Source organism: Centropristis striata, chromosome 19 (genome assembly GCF_030273125.1).
Source record: "Centropristis striata isolate RG_2023a ecotype Rhode Island chromosome 19, C.striata_1.0, whole genome shotgun sequence".
In the NCBI taxonomy this organism is placed as follows: Eukaryota; Metazoa; Chordata; class Actinopteri; order Perciformes; family Serranidae; genus Centropristis; species Centropristis striata.
This window is the reverse complement of record NC_081535.1, coordinates 29828602-29847648: the sequence shown is the minus strand read 5'-3', so window position 1 is coordinate 29847648 and position 19047 is coordinate 29828602. Positions and strand designations below refer to the sequence as shown.

General features: G+C 39.0%; 1 protein-coding gene across 1 annotated transcript in view; it reads left to right on the top strand.

Annotated features, from left to right (window-relative positions):
• LOC131991973 (unconventional myosin-XVIIIb-like) overlaps window positions 1-19047 on the top strand; it is a 66202-nt gene that overhangs the window by 19009 nt on the left and 28146 nt on the right. Inside the window, exons 14-29 of the mRNA XM_059357287.1 lie at window positions 259-451; window positions 1679-1759; window positions 2148-2268; window positions 2344-2491; window positions 4805-4988; window positions 5677-5827; window positions 7510-7619; window positions 7710-7775; window positions 8440-8568; window positions 9489-9632; window positions 11110-11199; window positions 11319-11438; window positions 11625-11730; window positions 14217-14341; window positions 14471-14625; window positions 17380-17503. Of these exons, the coding sequence (XP_059213270.1) occupies window positions 259-451; window positions 1679-1759; window positions 2148-2268; window positions 2344-2491; window positions 4805-4988; window positions 5677-5827; window positions 7510-7619; window positions 7710-7775; window positions 8440-8568; window positions 9489-9632; window positions 11110-11199; window positions 11319-11438; window positions 11625-11730; window positions 14217-14341; window positions 14471-14625; window positions 17380-17503 (2047 nt within the window). The remainder of the gene's footprint in view (window positions 1-258; window positions 452-1678; window positions 1760-2147; window positions 2269-2343; window positions 2492-4804; window positions 4989-5676; window positions 5828-7509; window positions 7620-7709; window positions 7776-8439; window positions 8569-9488; window positions 9633-11109; window positions 11200-11318; window positions 11439-11624; window positions 11731-14216; window positions 14342-14470; window positions 14626-17379; window positions 17504-19047) is intronic.

The window sequence follows — 19047 nt, the reverse complement described above, 5'->3', positions numbered from 1 at the left end:
CTGTATGAGTAAGGAACCAAAATTTCCAGCCACATTTCCATCAGATTGTGGTGTGTCATATTTGTTGTTTACTTGTTGACAAGATGAATTTGTTTTCCTTCCAGTATCCGACTCATATCAGCCACCTGTTGTTTTGTCAGTGATGCTGAGGAGGCGGTGTCACGTGAACAAAGTGACGTCACTGTGTACCCTCTGTAGTACACACTGCACACATTCCTGTATAACGTGTGTGTTGTGTGTGTGTGTGTGTGTGTGCAGAGCTTTGAGCAACCAGCAGCTGACCTTGGCCTCTGTGATGGTGGTGGACACGCCGGGTCTGAGGAACCCGAGACACTCTGCAGAGGAGCGAGCCGCCAGCTGGTCTGAACTCTGTCACAACTACCTGCAGGAGAGGCTGCTGGAGCACCACCACACACACACCTTCACACACACACTGGAGAGATACGCACAGGTAACAGCCAGCCCATTCTTACACCTGATTTATGTTTAACCCTCTGAACCCCAACAAGACGAGTCATGGCGCTCTTCGCACTGTGTCTTTCTATTTCACTGCAATATATAAAATCTCTATAAATCTATAAGTCCTGCAGCCCTATGGAATCAGCACATTCATGGCTAGAAGTGGAGAAAAACATTGATTATCTCTGATAAATTATTTTTAAAAATGAAATAAAATGGAATCTATATATACAACACATTTCCAAGAATATTGGAAAAATAAATTGTCTCCACATATTGTACATATTGAAGTATTGTCATGTTTCCAGCCTCTCCTGTCTGTCCTCTCCTCTCTGCTCTGTGTAAACAGCCTCTCTTGTCCTCTCCTCTCTGCTCTGTGTAAACGGCCTCTCCTGTCCTCTCCTCTCTGCTCTGTGTAAACAGTCTCTCCTGTCCTCTCCTCTCCTCTCTGTGTAAACGGCCTCTCCTGTCCTCTCCTCTCTGCTCTGTGTAAACAGCCTCTCCTGTCCTCTCCTCTCTGCTCTGTGTAAACAGCCTCTCCTGTCCTCTCCTCTCTGCTCTGTGTAAACAGCCTCTTCTGTCCTCTCCTCTCTGCTCTGTGTAAACAGATTCTCAGTGAATATTTGTCACGTGACCGTTGGTCTCAGCAGAATCAATCATGTCTTCACAGTGTCTCTGAGGAGCAGAATTTAATGTTTTTAACAGGATCTGGTTAGTGCAAACTCTTCCAAAATGAGACATGTAATAAGATGATTTTGACAGAAATATCACAATTTTAAGCTTCATTTAGGTCACTTTTTCTCACCGAAACAGTCATAAGCAATGATCTGTTCAAGGACTGTTGGAAAGTTCAAACTCTGACGATAATGCCTGGTCTTACAGTTTCCTTCTCCAATAAATAAAAACATACATTTCAATCCCGACGGTGGGATGGTGTTCACAGGGTTACATTTGTTTTGTCTTGTTGTTTCATGGTTGTGAGCTCTTCAGACCAGGGCCCGACCCCCTTTTGATACCAAGGATTTTAGAGTGAAAGAAATCACAGATTGCCAGTATGGGATACATATGACATAATTCATTTTTAAAACCTTTTTCAATCACCAAATGGTATCTTAAATGCTGCTGAAACACATGGCACAACTATAAACATGGTACGTTATTCTACAGAACACGAAACAACTCACTAAATAAAAGTTAACCAGTGTGCTGTGTGTTGCAGGAGAAGATCCCAGTGCAGCTGGAGTGCCCAGAGAACAGTCCAGCTGAGGTGGTGTCTGCTATCGACCAGCCGCCTCCACAGGTACATGACTCAGACTTTATTATTGTGCCCACAGTGAAGAACACGTGACACATAAAGAGACTCATTTCATACATGAAGGTCAGAGTACTCGTCACGAGGTGCATCACTAATGGAGTCACTTTTTAGTCTGTTATAATATTCCTGCAGATTTTTGACAACCTACATAGTTAGATAGTTTGTCGCCCACCCAGAACCAGGTTCTGCAGTATTGATGGAAACCACAATATCGTATTTATATAGAGAAGAAGAGGAAATATTTCTCTTCTTTTCTCTCCAACAGAGCCAACAACTTTAAAGTTTTTGCACATTTTATGCTTGAGAACCTGCAAAAGCTAATTTTGCTCTCTTTTTTTTTTGGGGTAATTATATCTGTTTGTGTGTGTTTAAGGTCCGGGCAGCAGATGGAGACCCCAGAGGTCTGTTATGGGTCCTGGATGAGGAGATGGTGACGCCATCCTCCAGTGAGAACAGCGTCCTGGAGAGAGTCTGCCAGTATTACAGCAACACTGGTAAAAACACCCCTCTCAGTGTGTGTGATGAGTGTGTGAGGACACAGTGTGTTAATACTGTGTGATTCCCTGCAGTGCGTCAGTGCGAGCAGCCGCTGCAGTGTGAGGTGAACCACCTGATGGGCTGTGACCCGGTCCGCTACGACTTGACAGGATGGATCAGTCTGATCCAGAACAACCCGTCTGCTCTGAACGCCATCTGTGTGCTGCAGAACTCCACCATGTGAGTCTCTTTAAAGATCCTCAACACCGAAACACATGGGCGTCACGTTTGACCCGTCCACCTCCCCTCCCTCCCACCAGAACTGACACTTTCGGTCTTTATTCTCCGCCTCGCTGTCATCACAATTATGACGGCCCCTAGAGGGCGCCACTAACTCCAAACGGAAACACGGGGAAGGATTGGGGTAGCATTTGAACTGAAAATTGTATTTTGGTGTATGCATTGCTCGTAATTTGAAGGTTTAAAGCAGGGGTCGGCAACCTTTATGGCCAAAAGAGCCACTGTTGGCAGAAAATAGGTAAAAAATATTGGAATAGAGCCAAAAACCTTATTTCAAGCCTTACAATGACGATAAAACAGCCTACTAAGTTTAACTAGCCCACCAGCTTTACTAATAGGTCATAATCAGCATATCAATTATTATCAATATGATTTTGTCAGAAATGGTAAATGGACTGCACTTATATAGCGTTTTACACTACAGACTGCGCTCGTTCACCTGTTCACACACACACGACTAAATGGTGCCACCTGCCACCATTGGTAATTCATTCATACACTGATGAACGCAGTATCTTGCCCAAGGATACACGGTCAGGGATCGAGCCACCAACATTTCGATCAGTGGGCAGCCGCTCTTCCAACCGAGCCGCCCAGAAAGCAGTGAGAACCAAAGTGCAAATGAGAGGCTTGACACTGAAGAAATATCTCAGGAGATCTGAAATCCAAAGCTAGCCCAGCTAGGGAAACTCAAAACTACACATGAAGATGGCAAAATTTAGAGGTTAAGATACCTTAGACTTTCGTAAGCTATGATGCACATTTAAGTTGAACAAAAAGTAAGAAAAAAACAACAAAAAAACCCAATAGAATATGATGAATTCAGTTTGAATCAATTTCCAGTAGTTCAAGTCAAACAGCCCCAACCAAGTATTGAGTCATATAGATGGTCATACTTTTCAGAGGCCAACATTTCCATATTAAACATACTTTTTAAACTTGGTCTTCTGTAATATTAAATGTTTTTGAGACAATTAATTTTAGGTCTTCCTTAAATGTAAGCCATAATCATTATAATTAGAAGAAATTAAAAATTAAATTTAGACATGAAATGTTTCATTCTGTGTGTAATGGATGTATATATTATAGATCCATTAAACACAGAATGTATCTATTTCTCTTCTTTTCTTCTTTAACATATAACACTCCTGTAGCTCTTAAAGTTGTGTATTCCTGTGGTCCTAGGCTAGTACCCTCAGGTTGAATGCACTTATTGTAAGTCGCTTTGGATAAAAGCGACTTACAATAACACTTACCGTGTTATTTCCACTTTTTGAATTTAATTACTGAATTTAAATAGACTTCTCTATGCTATTCTACTTCAGCAGTTCCCAAACTTTTTTAGCTGCGCACCCCCTTCTATGTCCCAACCAAGATGAAGTGCATTTTGAATAGCCTGTATTTATTTATTAATTAATATTACAGTTTTTGATTTTACATTTTACAAAGGAAATGTTTATTTACGCTTCTTTATTGTGTGGGGGAAAAAATGTGCCATTACATTTTTCATCTCGTGCACCCCCTAGCGGCAGCTTGCGCTCCCCCAGGGGTGCATGCACCACACTTTGGGAATCCCTGTTCTAATTTATTGAGATGCACCTGTAAGCTGCACATTTTTACAATTGAAGAATATAAATTGCTTTAGTTCTACACCAATGTTTTTTTTTTTTTTTGGAAATATTTTATTTTCAGTTTTATACATGTAATGTGTACAAATATAAACATATAAACATATAATATACCAACAGTATAGAGACATAACAAAGACCCCCAATCTAACAAAAAAAAAAGAAAAAAGGTCAGTGTTCAAGGTCAATACAAAAGATTACCTTAAGCACTTGGTGTAAGAGATGTACCGATATGGTCAAAATATGGCTGCCAAATTTTCAGAAAGGTGTTATATCGTTTTCTGAGACAATAGGTGATTTTTTCCAGAGGGATACAACTATTCATCTTAACAGACCACCTATCAATTAGAAGAGGGGAGTCAGATTTCCATGATGCTGCAATGCACTTCTTAGCCGCACATATACACCAATGTTAAATAAAAATAAAAATGTAAACAAATAACGATTTCATTTGATATAAATGTTTTGGTCACAACCACAGGGAGCCACTGCAGAGAGCCACATGTGTCTCCGGAGCATCAGGTTGCCTTCCGCTGGTCTAAAGTGTTATTTACACGCAGGTTGAAGAGAATGTACTGCGTCCTGTCACGTTTGATTTCCAGCTTCTCTCTCTTGTCTTCCTCAGAGGGGAGGTGAAGGCCATGTTCGCCCCGAGGATCTCTCTGCCCCCTCTGTGTCGAGGTCTGGGGGGTCTGGAGGGCAGCAGCCAGCGCTCCCTGCAGAGGAACGGCACCATCAGGAAAACCTTCAGCGGAGGGATGGCGGCCATACGCAGACACTCACAGTGCATCGCAGTCAAACTCCAGGCGGTGAGTGATCAGTACATGCCAAGGTTATTATAGTTAGAAAACTAACGAAATAACGAAAACTAGAATTGTAAAAACATTTTCGTTAACTGAAATAAAAATAAAAACTAGAGTTTTTAAAAAAAACGATAACTAACTGAAACTGTATAGTGTGTTTACAAAACAAACTAAAACTAACTAAAATTATAGTGAAAATGTCCTTAGTTTTCGTTTTTGTCAACTTTTTTCATTCATAATTCAGTGTTTCTATTTGAACATGCAACACATGGTAAATATGTTTACTGAGACTGTCTACACTCAAACCAAAATTCAAAACACTCAGAACTGTAAGAGTTAATAACCTTATTGGGGCTTAGATGGATAAACCAAAGGAAATAAAGGCAAAATGTATTATGACCTCGTTGAATCTGGCACCCAACATATAGCCCATTACAAAAAAACTAAAACTAACACTAAAACTAATAAAAACTAAACTAAAACTAAGCATTTTCAAAAAATAAAAACTAAACTAAAACTAGAAAACTCACTCTAAAAACTAACTAAAACGAACTAAATTTTTGAAGACAAAAATTCACAACGAAATTAAAACTAAAACTAATGAAAAATCCAAAACTATTATAACCTTGGTACATGCATTGTCTAATGAGATTACTTTATTTGTCTGTGGATTAATTCTCTCTCCGTCCTGCAGGATGCTCTGGTGAACCTGATCCGCAGAGCCCGGCCGGTGTTCCTGCAGTGTGTGAGTGCAAAGTGTGACAGCGGAAGCTTCGACGTCCCGGCGCTCAGAGTTCAGCTGCACTCCACACAGATCCTGTCGGCCCTGCAGTTCCACCGCACAGGTCTGCACCTTCACACTTTACTTTGATCTTTTAAGCAAAGTTTGTGCAGGCTTTAATCATTTATCATCTTGATTTCTCATAATTTATCATCTTTATGGCACCAGTCTTGTCCTGTGTGTCCCCTTCAGTCTCTCTCTGTGGATCACTTGAATTTATTTTCATTTCGACCTTGGACTCAGATAATGTGGATTTACTTCGGGTTTCGGCTGTTAAACACAACACTGTGTTATCTTTGAGGTCCCTTAAATGTATCTTATAGGATTATGACTTAAAAAAACTGTGATGATACTGCAGATTTCAGCCAGTTCATAAAAACTCAGAACTTTATAAATGTCGACTTGGTTAGAAAAGTTATTTATTAGCATTTACTCATATAACCAGACATTGACAATCACCATAAACACTGTACAAAATTTCTCTAATTTAATTTATATGTGCAATATTCTTTTATATCCAACTGCTTACTCTGTCTACATTGTAAGTCATGTTGCTATTTTATTTTTGTTTGAATTGTTAATACTTTTTTTATTTCTACTTGTTTATATTGTAAATACTTTATTATATTTTTTTACTTATTTATTTGCTCATATTTCTAGTTTATACTGCTGTTTACTATTTATTGTTTTATTATTTTTTGCTATCCAGTTTGCTGCTGTAACTCTTGAAATTACCCCGTTGTGCGACTAATAAAGGAAATTTAATTCTTAACAAGTCACATTATGGGCGTCCCGGTGGCTCACACTGGTAGAGCGCGTACCATTAAGGCTGAGTCCTTCCTGCGGTGGACCCGGGTTCAAATCCGGCCTGAGGTCCCTTTGCCGCGTGTCCTCCCCTCTGTCTCCCCCAATCTATCTATCACTTTCAATAAAAAGCAAAAAAATGCCCAAAAAATGATCTTCAAAAAAACAAGTCAAATTATTTTAAGGGAATAAACTTGTTATTTAAATGCTCCACACAATAAAACCAAACAGGTCTTCTGCCCAAAAAAAGTAGCCTGAATGTTTTTATTTTTAAAGTACATATCGTTAGCCTCATAGCATAATTGCCTAAGTCATTTATTGTGATATCTGCCTAACTTTACTCTCCTACTACTGCTGCATCTTTCTGCCTATCAGAACACATGTTAGAGTCCAAAATCACTTTCTGCCTTAGTCATCTCTTTGACATTGTGTGGCTTTTGCCCCTACATACAAACATGGCCAACCGCATGACAAAGAGGTAATAAGTCTTCTCTTTGATTCATCTGGTAAGGTAGTTCATGTTTCTTCAACTTTCTAGACAATAAATGTACTTTCAGTCAATCAAAGGGATTAGGAGAAGTGTGTTTTTATTTTTAATCACATTTCTGCGACAAGGTATGATGAAGTGATGTAAACGCTAGCAAAACACTTTTTATTGCAAGTGTAAAGAGATTTGTTTTGGCTAGAAAAAAGACATTTTGACAAGATATAAGATCAGTATTCTTGGTTAGATTTTGAGTTTTTGCAGTGAACCTGTTCATATTTTCGGAATAGCGTTCAGTGAGCAGAAGTACTCTGTGTTCGTTCCAAAAAAAGACCAGTGTGATGTATGTTTTATGTATTGTTTTTTTCTTGTTTTCCGAAACGCTCAAATATGACTTAGGCAAATATGCTATGAGGCTAACGATATGGGTCTAAATAGTGTATTTCTGTCTCTCTCAGGTTACCCGGAGCACATGACTCTGAGTGACTTCAGGTGTCACTTCCAGGCGTTGTCTCCTCCCATCATGAAACGATACGCTTCCATGTTTGTCAGCCACGACGAGAGAAAGGTCAGGTGACCTCACAGCAGCTCATACAAACACTTTGTCTCTGATCTAAATGAATAAAAAAGTAAAGTTTCCTCTTTCTGTGCTTGTCAGGCGGTGGAGGAGTTACTGGTGGAGTTGGATCTGGACAGAAAGAGCATCGTGGTGGGAGCCAGCAGGGTGAGGACATCTGAAAAAAGCTCCTGAACATGAATCCAGCTGATGTGATGTTAATTCAATTTGATTCAATTCAATTCAACTTTATTTATAGAGCACATTTCATGCACAAGGCAGACTCAATGTGCTTCACAATGTATACACATAATTACAGTTAAAACCCCCCCCAAAAAAACACAGAAAAACAAACAAAAATCAATTACAAATTAATTGAAGAGTGCAGGTAGACAAGCTATTCCATATTCACCACATATACACTTACTTACTCACACATGTGCACCCACTCCCACAACCACACATGCACACAATTCAACCAAATGCTGTAGAGAAAAGATTTTTAATCTGTTTTTAAAAATGGCTACTGATGTGGCAAGTTTAACTGTGTCAGGCAGGGTGTTCCACTTTCGCGGGGCATAAATATTAAAAGCTGCTTCTCCTTCTTTGGATCTGGTGTGAGGGATGAGTAAGTTGCCACTGCCTGTTGACCCAAGTGTTCTTGCTGGGGTGTAGGTGATGAGCATATCTGTGATGTGCTGAGGTGCAAGGCCGTGTAGTGCTTTATAAACCAGGAGCAGTATTTTGAAATCGATTCTTATTCTTAACGGGTAACCAGTGCAAAGATTTACTCATGTAGAGTTACTCATGTATCTGCTTCTGTGGTGTTCAGGTGTTCATGAAACGAGGAGTGCTGCGGTACCTGGAGCAGCAGAGGGACCAGCAGGTCACCGGCTGGTTGGTGTATCTTCAGGCCGCCTGCATGGCTCATCTGGCCCGCCAGAAGTACCGAAAGCTCAAGGTCAGTGTGTCTCCCTGTCAAAGTCCCTGAGTACAACTTTCACATTCTTCTTCTTTTCTTGACTTTATTTATTTTATTCCACTTCTTCTTCTTCTACTTCACTGCATCCCAGAGGGAAATATTGTGCTTTTAACTGCACTACATGTAATTGAGGTGACTTTTTTTGTCACTTGAAAAAATATCAAACAACACTATAAACTGCTTGGACAGTGTTTGCACATTTTTACAGTCTTGTAGCTTGTGTTAATAATGTGTTTTTCCATGATCATCATTTAGGGAATAAACCTGTGTAAACAACCCCTCCTGTCCTCTCCTCTCTGCTCTGTGTAAACAGATTTTCAGTGAATATTTGTCACGTGACCGTTGGTCTCAGCAGAATCAATCATGTCTTCACAGTGTCTCTGAGGAGCAGAATTTAATGTTTTTAACAGGATCTGGTTAGTGCAAACTGTTCCAAAATGAGACATGTAATAAGATGATTTTGACAGTTGACGTGACTTTTTTTGTCACTTGTAAAAAATAACAAACCAAATTATAAACTGCTTGGACAGTGTTTGCACATTTTTACAGTCTTGTAGCTTGTATTAATAATGTGTTTTTCCATGCTCATCATTTAGGGAATAAACCTGTTTACATTTCTAGCAGATTTAGTTTCTAAGCAGCAGCTTAAACATAAGTAGGATTAAACCATTTGTGCAGGTAGAATTTTATACTTTTATACTCATTCATTTTATGGTCTACACACAGGCAAAATGTGAGTAATTACTTATTTTAAATTTACAGTACCTACAAACATGCCAGATAATGGTCACAGGAGAAAAAAAAGGAGTTCAACTGCCGTTTTATCTAACTGTGTTTGTGTGTGTGTGTGTGTGTGTGTGTGTGTGTGTGTGTGTGTGTGTGTGTGTGTGTGTGTGCAGGTGCAGCAGATGGCCGTCAGCTGTCTGCAGAGGAACCTTCGTGCTCTGAGGGTCGTGTCCAAGTGGAGCTGGTGGAAACTTTTCTGCAAAGTTCGTCCTCAGCTCGACGTCAACCTGGACAACGAGAGGCTGCGGGCTAAAGAGGTACACACACACACACACACACACACACACACACACACACTCACACACACACACACACACACACACAGTTTTCAGTCAGTGAAGCCATCGCTGCTTAATGTGGTGGACAGATGTGGACGTTCACTTGTAGTATGTGAGAGAGAGAAAGAGACACAACAACTGGCTGAGACATGATTTTAATGTTGTTTAGCAACTATATGATGTATATTTGTCGCTTATTTTGAGAGCGGAGGCAAAGCCATAGTGACAAACCGTAGTCCAATATAGTCTAAAGCAGTTTTAGAAAGAGAATACACATTGAAGGTAGAATTTTTAGGCACTTTGCTCCTCTATTCCATTAGATTTTTTAGAGGAGAATGTTACACTTTTGTCTCCACTACATTTGTCCGGTTGAAAGGTAATTACAAGTTACTTTGCAAGGTCACATTTTGCAAACTTTCATCTCAAAAAGGTCTTTTTTGTCTGACAAAAGCCCAAAGAAAACAGCAAATTTAAAATTTTAGAACCAACGAATGTTTGACCTTTTTGTTTGAACATGTCAAAATTTACCAAAGCTGCCACCACATTCAGGCACACACACACACACACACACACACACACACACACACACACACACACACACACACACACACACACACACATTAAAGTGATTCACTGAATGCAGTCTTTTTTTCCCAGTCATGTTTTTTTTCCCAGTAAATATTGACTTTCGAAACAATCCATCCAGCCACCACTGGAATCTAATTCTACAAATAGCAGATAATAGTATATAATACTACAGGTGCATCTCAATAAATTAGAATATCGTAGAAAAGTTTATTTATGTCAGTAATTCAATACAAAAAGTGGAAATAACACATTATATAGATCCATTACACACAGAATGAAACATTTCATGTCTTCATTTATTCTTCTAATTATAATGATTATGACTTACATTTAATGAAGACCTAAAATTCAGTGTCTCAAGAAATATGAATATTGCAGGAGGCCAATTTTAAAAACTATGTTTAATATGGAAATGTTGGCCTCTGAACAGTATGTCCATCTATATGACTCAATACTTGGTTGGGGCTGTTTGACTTGAATTACTGGAAATGGACTTTACCATCATATTCTAATGTATTGAGATGCACTGGTATGGTGTAGCCTGATCTTTATCTGCAACTGTGCAGAAAAGAGTATAAACACAATGATCAGATGTGCAAAAAAGAAAAAGCTTTGCACCTTTTGAATGTTGATTTAGAATGTGTATGCCTATGAAGCTTCAAACTATTCAGTGCAAATGATGAGACCAAAACATGAACTGACATAAGGAAACAAACATTTGCAACATGATAATGTAAGTTCAGTCAGTGCCTGCATCCTCTGAGAGCAACAGGTTGACTGTCATCAACAGGCTTCATAAAACAAATGTTGTTAGTCGTGATTAAAATCTGCGAGATGCTCTTTTTGTTCTTCCTCTGCTCTTTGTCAGGATGAGATATCAGCTCTGAGACGACGCCTGGAGAAATCAGAGAAGGAGAGGAACGAGCTGAGGCAGACTGCAGACAGTCTGGAGACCAAGGTTTGTGCTGCTGCAACACACACACACACACACACACACACACCTTCACAAACACACACATCTGCACACACACACCCACGCAGTGCTTGTTATGCGTTGTTATCTGTGTGTGTGTGCAGGTTACGGCCGTGACATCTGAGCTAAGTGATGAGCGTTTCCGTGGCGATGCGGTGGGTCAGGCTCTGGATGTGGAGAGGGCAGAGCGGATCCGGCTCAGCAGGGAAAACAAAGACCTGCAGGTAGGCCTGAAAAAGTAATCTATTACTCCCTCCTCAGTGCACGAGCCTCGAGAAAACGACTTTATGACACTTTTCTCCTCCCGGGTGCAGACATTTGTCGTGCTCTTTCTTTTTAATAGTTTCCCCTCACACACCTGATGCGGCTGCAACGTCCTCTTTACTGTCTCTCTTCTCTCACATCGCCAGGCTCGTCTAGACCAGTGCAAAGTCTCCATGGAAACCCTGGAGAAGCAGCTGGAGGAGGAGAAGCAGAAAGCTCAGATTGCTGAGAGTCAGCGAGGAGCAGCCACAGGTAAACATCTCTGCTCAAATCTCCTCTGTTAAAGCTGCTGTGTGTAACTTTCTACATGTATTTATCGAATCGTATTGACAATTTGTGAACTGACTGTAGCACAACTAAAAGACTGAGACCTTCCCTGACTTTCTCCGTTGCCGTTCACAGCCTGAGGAGTGATTTTTGTCTGTTTATATGCGCTCCAGAGGGCCCTGACTCTCTTCAGCTCCTCTACAGCACCAGCAGTGTGCATACCTGGCTTACTTTAGCTTAGAAATGGAGTCTGGATAGCCCAAAAACATATCCAGGGTATAAAACAGGCTCTGCTATTTCAAACCCCCCTAGGCCAGATTAGAAAAACACAAGGGGGGTAGAATCTGGTCTAGAGAGGTATATTCTGGGCTATCCCAAACTAAACCTCGGGGTATATTTTGGGCTAGCCCTCTTAAACTCCATGTAAAGTCTGGGGCGGGGGTATATTTTCAGCCGTTACATCAGCACCCACAGCAACAAAGAATCCAACACAAAGTGCATGTTCGATCATGTCGTTTTCTGATGTGTTAGATTGTATTTTTTTGCAGTTTCCTTTCCTTTCAGAGGCTGTAGCGGACTCAATTTTAAGTCTATAGAGGAGATACTGATATATGAAACTAAAAGATCAGAGGATCTGATATCATGTCGGGGAGATAGTGGAATAGCACGCCAAAAAATCAGGTCTTCAGATTTTTCCCCCCAAGATATTCATGATATTTGTCCCAAATATGAGCCCAATTTTCTTCATGTATGATGATGTCAGTGAGTGAAACTTGAGCTCAGTGTATAAAATGAGCTGCTGTGACCTCTATGATAATCACAGCCTCATGACACTTTATAACCACAAACTAGAGACCTAGAGCATTCAGAGGATGGATGGCTGACACACTAGATTCACAATAAGGGGGTTTCTCAGCAGACAACACAACACAATTGCTCGATGTGCAATCGCTGACAAATACAGAAATCTCTACGAAATTACAGCATGGATTTTTTCTGTGATGTTCCTCGAGGTCTTGGTGTCTGAATGTGATATTTTGGAGGGATTTTTAACCATTTTGTCAATTCTGAAGCGGTCACATATGGTTAAATTTGGCACCAAATCTGTGGAACAATTGTTATCATCTCTAAAATGACTTGAATTGATTCAGTCTCCCTGTTCCAGATATAGAAGTCTAGAAATAAAAATAACTTGTTCTTTACAGAAATCTTCCTCTAAATTTACTTTTACATCTCAGTTTGTTTGGCATTATTCTGCAGCCTGAGATATCATTTGTTTGGGATAGAAAAGAGTGAACACATGAGACCTAGAGCATTCAGAGGATGGATGGCTTTCCACACTAGATTCACAATAAGGGTCTATAACACAGGGGCTATAACAGGCAACACATCACAAGTGCTGCCATACAATCGAACAAATACACAAAATGTCCAAAGTTTCTGAAACCAAATCACAGCATGGATTTTTCTCTGCTGTTCTAAAGGTCTTTGTGTCTGAATGTGGGATTCTGGAGGGATTTTTGACCATTTTTATCTATTCTCAAAATAAAAGAAATTGCCTTATTCAGCAACATATGTGTGGTAGATCACAGTGGCAGAATACTGTCATGACAGTATACCGTCAGTTAATTAACCAGACCCCTGCGAATGATCTGGCTAGTAAATTAGCTTACTTGTTGTTTGCAAGTTTGTTATCAGTTAACATCATGAAGCAACCAACACCAGATCCATGCAATGTAGCTAAGTTGCAGCTAGCTGGCTAACCTTTGCTTACTCACTACCTAATGTTCATTGTAGAACAATATTATCTACGTGGATATGTCAGTTGGCTCGTTTTGTAAAATTACGTCACCAGCTGATGTGATCCATGCCAATAACTCATGTTTTATGACCAACAATTAGTTACAGTAGTGTTCAATATAATAGCAGTCCAATGTGACTAACCAGATTAATCCAGGTTTTTAGTATATTTTTTATTTCTACATGGCAAACAAGGTACCAGTAGGTGCAGTAGATTCTCAGAAAACCAACCAGACCCAGCATTTGTGATATGAAGCTCTTAAGGCTGTGTAATTGGGCAATTAGTTGAAAAGGGTGTGATCAAAAATATAGCAGTGTCTGCCGTTGACTTTACAAATTAAAAACTATTTTGTACAAACTTTTTTTGTTTCTAGGATTTAGTAATCCTGTGAATCACCAAACTAATATTTAGTTGTATGACCACAGTTTTTTTATGTGTTTATTGTTTGCCATGTAGCAATAAAAAATATACTAAAAACCTGGATTCATCTGGTTAGTCACATTGGACTGCTATTATATTGAACACTACTGTATGTAACTACAAAGCAGAGATCTGAAAACTTCCTCCATCACTGCCACTCTAAAACCGAAAGAAGAAACAGATAAATGTCACCAGGTTTAAAATGACCTCGTCACCTCTGACAAAGTCACATCCGTCTCCTCACACACAGACAGTGAGCTGGCCATGCAGCTGGAGTGCTGCCAGACGGAGGTGGAATTTGTCCGCAGACGACTCAAGCAGACTGAAGAAAAACTGGAGACAGAGAGACAGACCCGACAACAGCTCGATACCAAGGTGAGACAGGACACGGTGACGTGCACCGCAACACTGATGGGAGATTAAATGTCTGGAGGTAATAACACTGTCCCTCTGTGTGTGTGTGTGTGTGTGTGTGTGTGTGTGTGTGTGTGTGTGTGTGTGAAGGTGGCGGCGCTGCAGGCCCAGCTGGAGCAGTCCAGGCGGAGTGCGACAGAACTGAAACGTCACTGTCGCCGCGTGACCTCTGACCTGCAGGACGCCCGAGTCCTCACCGACAGCCTGCAGAGTCGCATGCATGAACTGGACCGCAAGCAGAGACGGTTGGTGTCCTCCTGGTCCTCTTATACAGTGGCGGTTCTAGACCAGTGTTCCCGTGGGGGCCAAGCAGGGGCCAGTGTTTAATCAGAGGGGCACATTAAAAAACGGCAAAGGTGATATTTAAGCATTCAAAACCTTCATTTTAGCTTATTTAAACATCTCATTTAAGTATATTTGGAAGATACAAATACATTGAAACAATGAGACTCACCAACAATAACGATTATTTTTGTACAACAATGACATTTTCTCATTTTTGTGCACAATTACTTTTTTTATGAAACAATGCACATATTGTGGGTTCCTTTTGTCTACAATGAGGTATTGTTTGAACAAAAAATAAGTAAGAATTGTTCTGTCGTTCATCGTTTTTCATCACTTTATTATTAATTTGACACAGGGGCCACAGCAGGGGCCAAGGGCTTCTTCACAGGGGCAGTGGCCCCCGTAGGCCCCTGTGTAGAACCGCCACTGCTCTTATAGTTGTGGTCTTTGTCTCTTTATAATATCTGAATATCAGTTGTCCCTATGGAAGTCCATTTCCACCAGTAAGAGAAGAAATTATGACTTAGTTTCTTAAAATAAGGCCTTATTATATGAAAATAATGAGAAACTTAGTCGAATTAATGAGAATTGAAAAAGAGAAACTCAAAATATTGAATTGATATCTCAAAATAGTGACTTACTGTCTCAAAATAATGAGAAACTGTCCAAATAACTATTTAGCATCTTAAAATAATGCGAAACTTTGTCTAAATATTGATAATCGTTGTCTAAATTATGGATAAACTTTGTCTAAACAATGAGAAAAGTTATCTACATAATGACAAACTTTGGCTAAATATTGAGAAAATTTGGCTAAATAATGAGGAACTTTCCGCCAAATAATGAGAACATTTGCCAAAGTAGTGACTTAGCATCTCAAAAATAATGAGAAATTTTGTCTTAATATTGAGAAATGTCTCTAAATAATGAGAAACTTTATCATAGTAGTAGTATAGTATTGATAAACTTTGTCTAAATAAAGACTTTGCACCTCAAAATAATGAGAAGCTTTGTCAAAATTATGAATGAATATCTCAAAATACTGGCTTAATGTCTTAAAATGATGACAAACTTTATCAAAAATAATGACAAATTAATTTTAAAAAAAATAACAATTTAGCATCTTAAAATAATATGAAACTTCATCTCAATATGGATAAACTTACTATCCATATAAATCTAAATATTGAGAACCTTAATTATGAAAACGTCTAAATAATGAATTAGTATCTTAAAATATAATGAATGAGCATCTCAAATTAATTAAAAACTCAAAAAATGAGAAACTTTATATATTTATATTATAATCACGTCTGACTGGTCTGTTTTCTCATCAGATTAGCTGAACTGGGCTAATTAGTTCTCTCAATATCTGCTGAAGAACAAATAATGTGTTTTGATGTTAATAACATCAACCTCAATATCAGCAAGATAAAGAAGTGTGTTATCAATGTTTGAAAAATTAAATGAGCAGCATCATTAATTAATTGGGACACAGCAGATTGAGATTGTTTTTTCACAAGTATGTGGAAGAAACTGCTCATAAATAGTTACTGTTGTGTTTTTAAAAGGCAAAATCAAGCTGATTATTTCTCCTCGTCAAACTGAAGTCCTTGAAGGTGAACAGGAAGCTTTTATCATCTTCTTCTTTCTGCAGCTGAATATTGTTGGAACAGACTTACTGCCTCTGATAGAAAACACAATTAAAAAGTTCATTAAAAGGCTAAAACAGCTTTTCAAAAATGTTTCTGAGGACACGATCCGTTAGAAGGTTGTCTACTCGATGGTGTTCTCAGTCGATGAATAACAGCTAAAGAGTCGCCACAGAATCAGTCAGACGTCTTTGTGTCCACAGCTGTAAAAGTTTTCACCTCCATCAGCTTCGTCATTAACTCTCTGAACCCCAACGAGCCGTCTCAGCGCGTTTTTTTCTTTTCACATTTTTTCTCACTGTGTCCTTGTATTTCACAGCAATATATACAATCTGTATAAATCTATAAGTCCTGCAGCTCTATGGAATCAGCACAATCACGGCTAGAAGTGGGAACAACTCAAACATGTCTTTGTGCAGAATAGCACAGTTAGAATGACGGAAATCATAAAAAAAAATTGAATATCTCTGATGAATTAATTTTAAAAAATGTAATGAAATGGATTTGTATATAAAAACACTTTTCCAAGTGCCCACAAGTGTCACAAATGTTGAAAAAATAAATTTGGCCTCTACATATTCTCCATATTGAAGTATTGTCATGTTTCCAGCCTCTCCTGTCCTCTCCTCTCTGCTCTGTGTAAACATCCTCTCCTGTCCTCTCCTCTCTGCTCTGTGTAAACAGCCTCTCCTGTCCTCTACCCTCTGCTCTGTGTAAACAGCCTGTCCTGTCCTCCCCTCCCCAGACATTCTGACACAAATTTCAACATTTTAAGCTTTGTTTGGATCACTTTTAATAATAAAAACTTTAGTAACTTTTGTAAATGATCAGTTCAAGGGCCGTCAGAAAGTTCAAATTCCGATGAAAATGCCTCTTTTTTTCCAGTTTCTTTTTAGGACAAACGGTTTATTTTTGACGATCTCTGAAACAAAACATGCGTTTCAATCCCGGGTTCATAGGGTTAATGCGTTGACTTAATAAAAGTATGTGCTGTGTTTTAAAGTATCTTTCTGCTGTGTGTGTGTGTGTGTGTGTGTGTGTGTGTGTGTGTGTGTTCAGGTTTGACAGCGAGTTGACTCAGGCTCTGGAGGAAGCTGACAATGAGAGAGAGCAGAAGGACAAAGCCTTTCTGGAGAACACGGCTCTGGGAGCAGAAATATACACACTGCGCCGCAACCTCCAGGTGTGTTTCTGTTCGTCTGTAGACTCTACATGTGTACGTTTGTACTCTACAATGAAGAAAACTGTGGGGAGCTCGTAATGACTCAGCTTATGTCCCGAGGATTATCAGTTTGGTTGGATGAGTAACAAGTATAACATAACAAACACGTTATATTAAGTCTTACAGTGTTTAGTATATTTAATACACGTCTTTCTGCAGCCTCTATATCATCCCCATGATCAATATTATCCTGAGAACCTGTTGTTTCCACTTTATATAACCTTGTTTGTTTAACAATGTTGTGGGAGCACTTCAGAAACATCAATAAAAAATGGAAATGTCAGGTTTTTATGAAGGCTGGCGTACAGGGATGGAAGGACAACTTGAGCTAGTGGCCTCGGATAAACACTTAAACATATCAGTTTAAGTGTACGCTCTATTTATAATATCTCCTGCCGTCATGCAGCTTTCTGATGGGAATTGAAGTGGTTATGTATACACTCTTCATACATACCAAACTCCACCAAAAGTATTCATTTTACATTGCAGAACACTGGTTTATCTCTGCCTCAATCAGTTAGTTTGTTGGTTGTTTTTGCTTTTTCAGAACCGTTTTTAATCAGCAAAGTCAGTAACACAATGTTATTGACACAGAAGCTAAGCGATGTCCTGCTCCTGCTGTGGACGGCAGCAGCTAAACACATTTTTGACTCCTAAATAAAAGACAATCTTATAAAATCAATATTATATTCAGTGTACACTACATTTTTAATATTTTGTGACAGTCCTTTATGACAGGAAACTGAAGCAGTTTCAATGCTTTAAACGATCTTCCTGACTCCTTTGTCAGAAACAGTCATTTTACCTCACCTACTGTGGAAATGCAAAGAGTTCCTAAAATGTTGGGGAACGTTCTTTGGATTAAATAGGGCTCTAAATATATTTATCTGCTGTCCCTGTCCACAGTAGGACATTGAAAGTTGAAAGTGAACTGAAAGTTGCAATAACAATTATAAAACACAAGAATACAATAAAAATAATAATAATAATAATAAGAAAATACAAGAGGATTAATTTGACCAGAACTATCTTACCGTATCAAACCTTGCTAGCATGAATTACTGAGTTTAATTGTATCCAAAACTTATTTAAACACAAAACGCATTTAAATATAAGGTTACTGTGAAAACTAACCTCATGATTCTTCGGGGGCTAAAACATAAAACATTGAACTCCTTCACAGTTTAATCTCAGTTGATTTAGTTTTACGATCGACAGGATCAACTCTCTTTTCGTCCTTTCAAAATAAAAGTGTCTGTTATCAAAACAGGCTTTTGCACAGTCCTGTGTGTATATATATATATATATATATATATATATATATATTTTTTTGCCCATGTTTGCATGTTTTTATATACGGAAAAACAAAGCGATCAAACGATTAATTGACTGTTAACGTTATAGACAATCGAGTTGGCAGGTTACTTTCAAATGCCCATCCCTATTCCGAACTAACCCTTTAAAAGTCACAAAATAACACAAACTAATTAACCAATCCAGGCAGC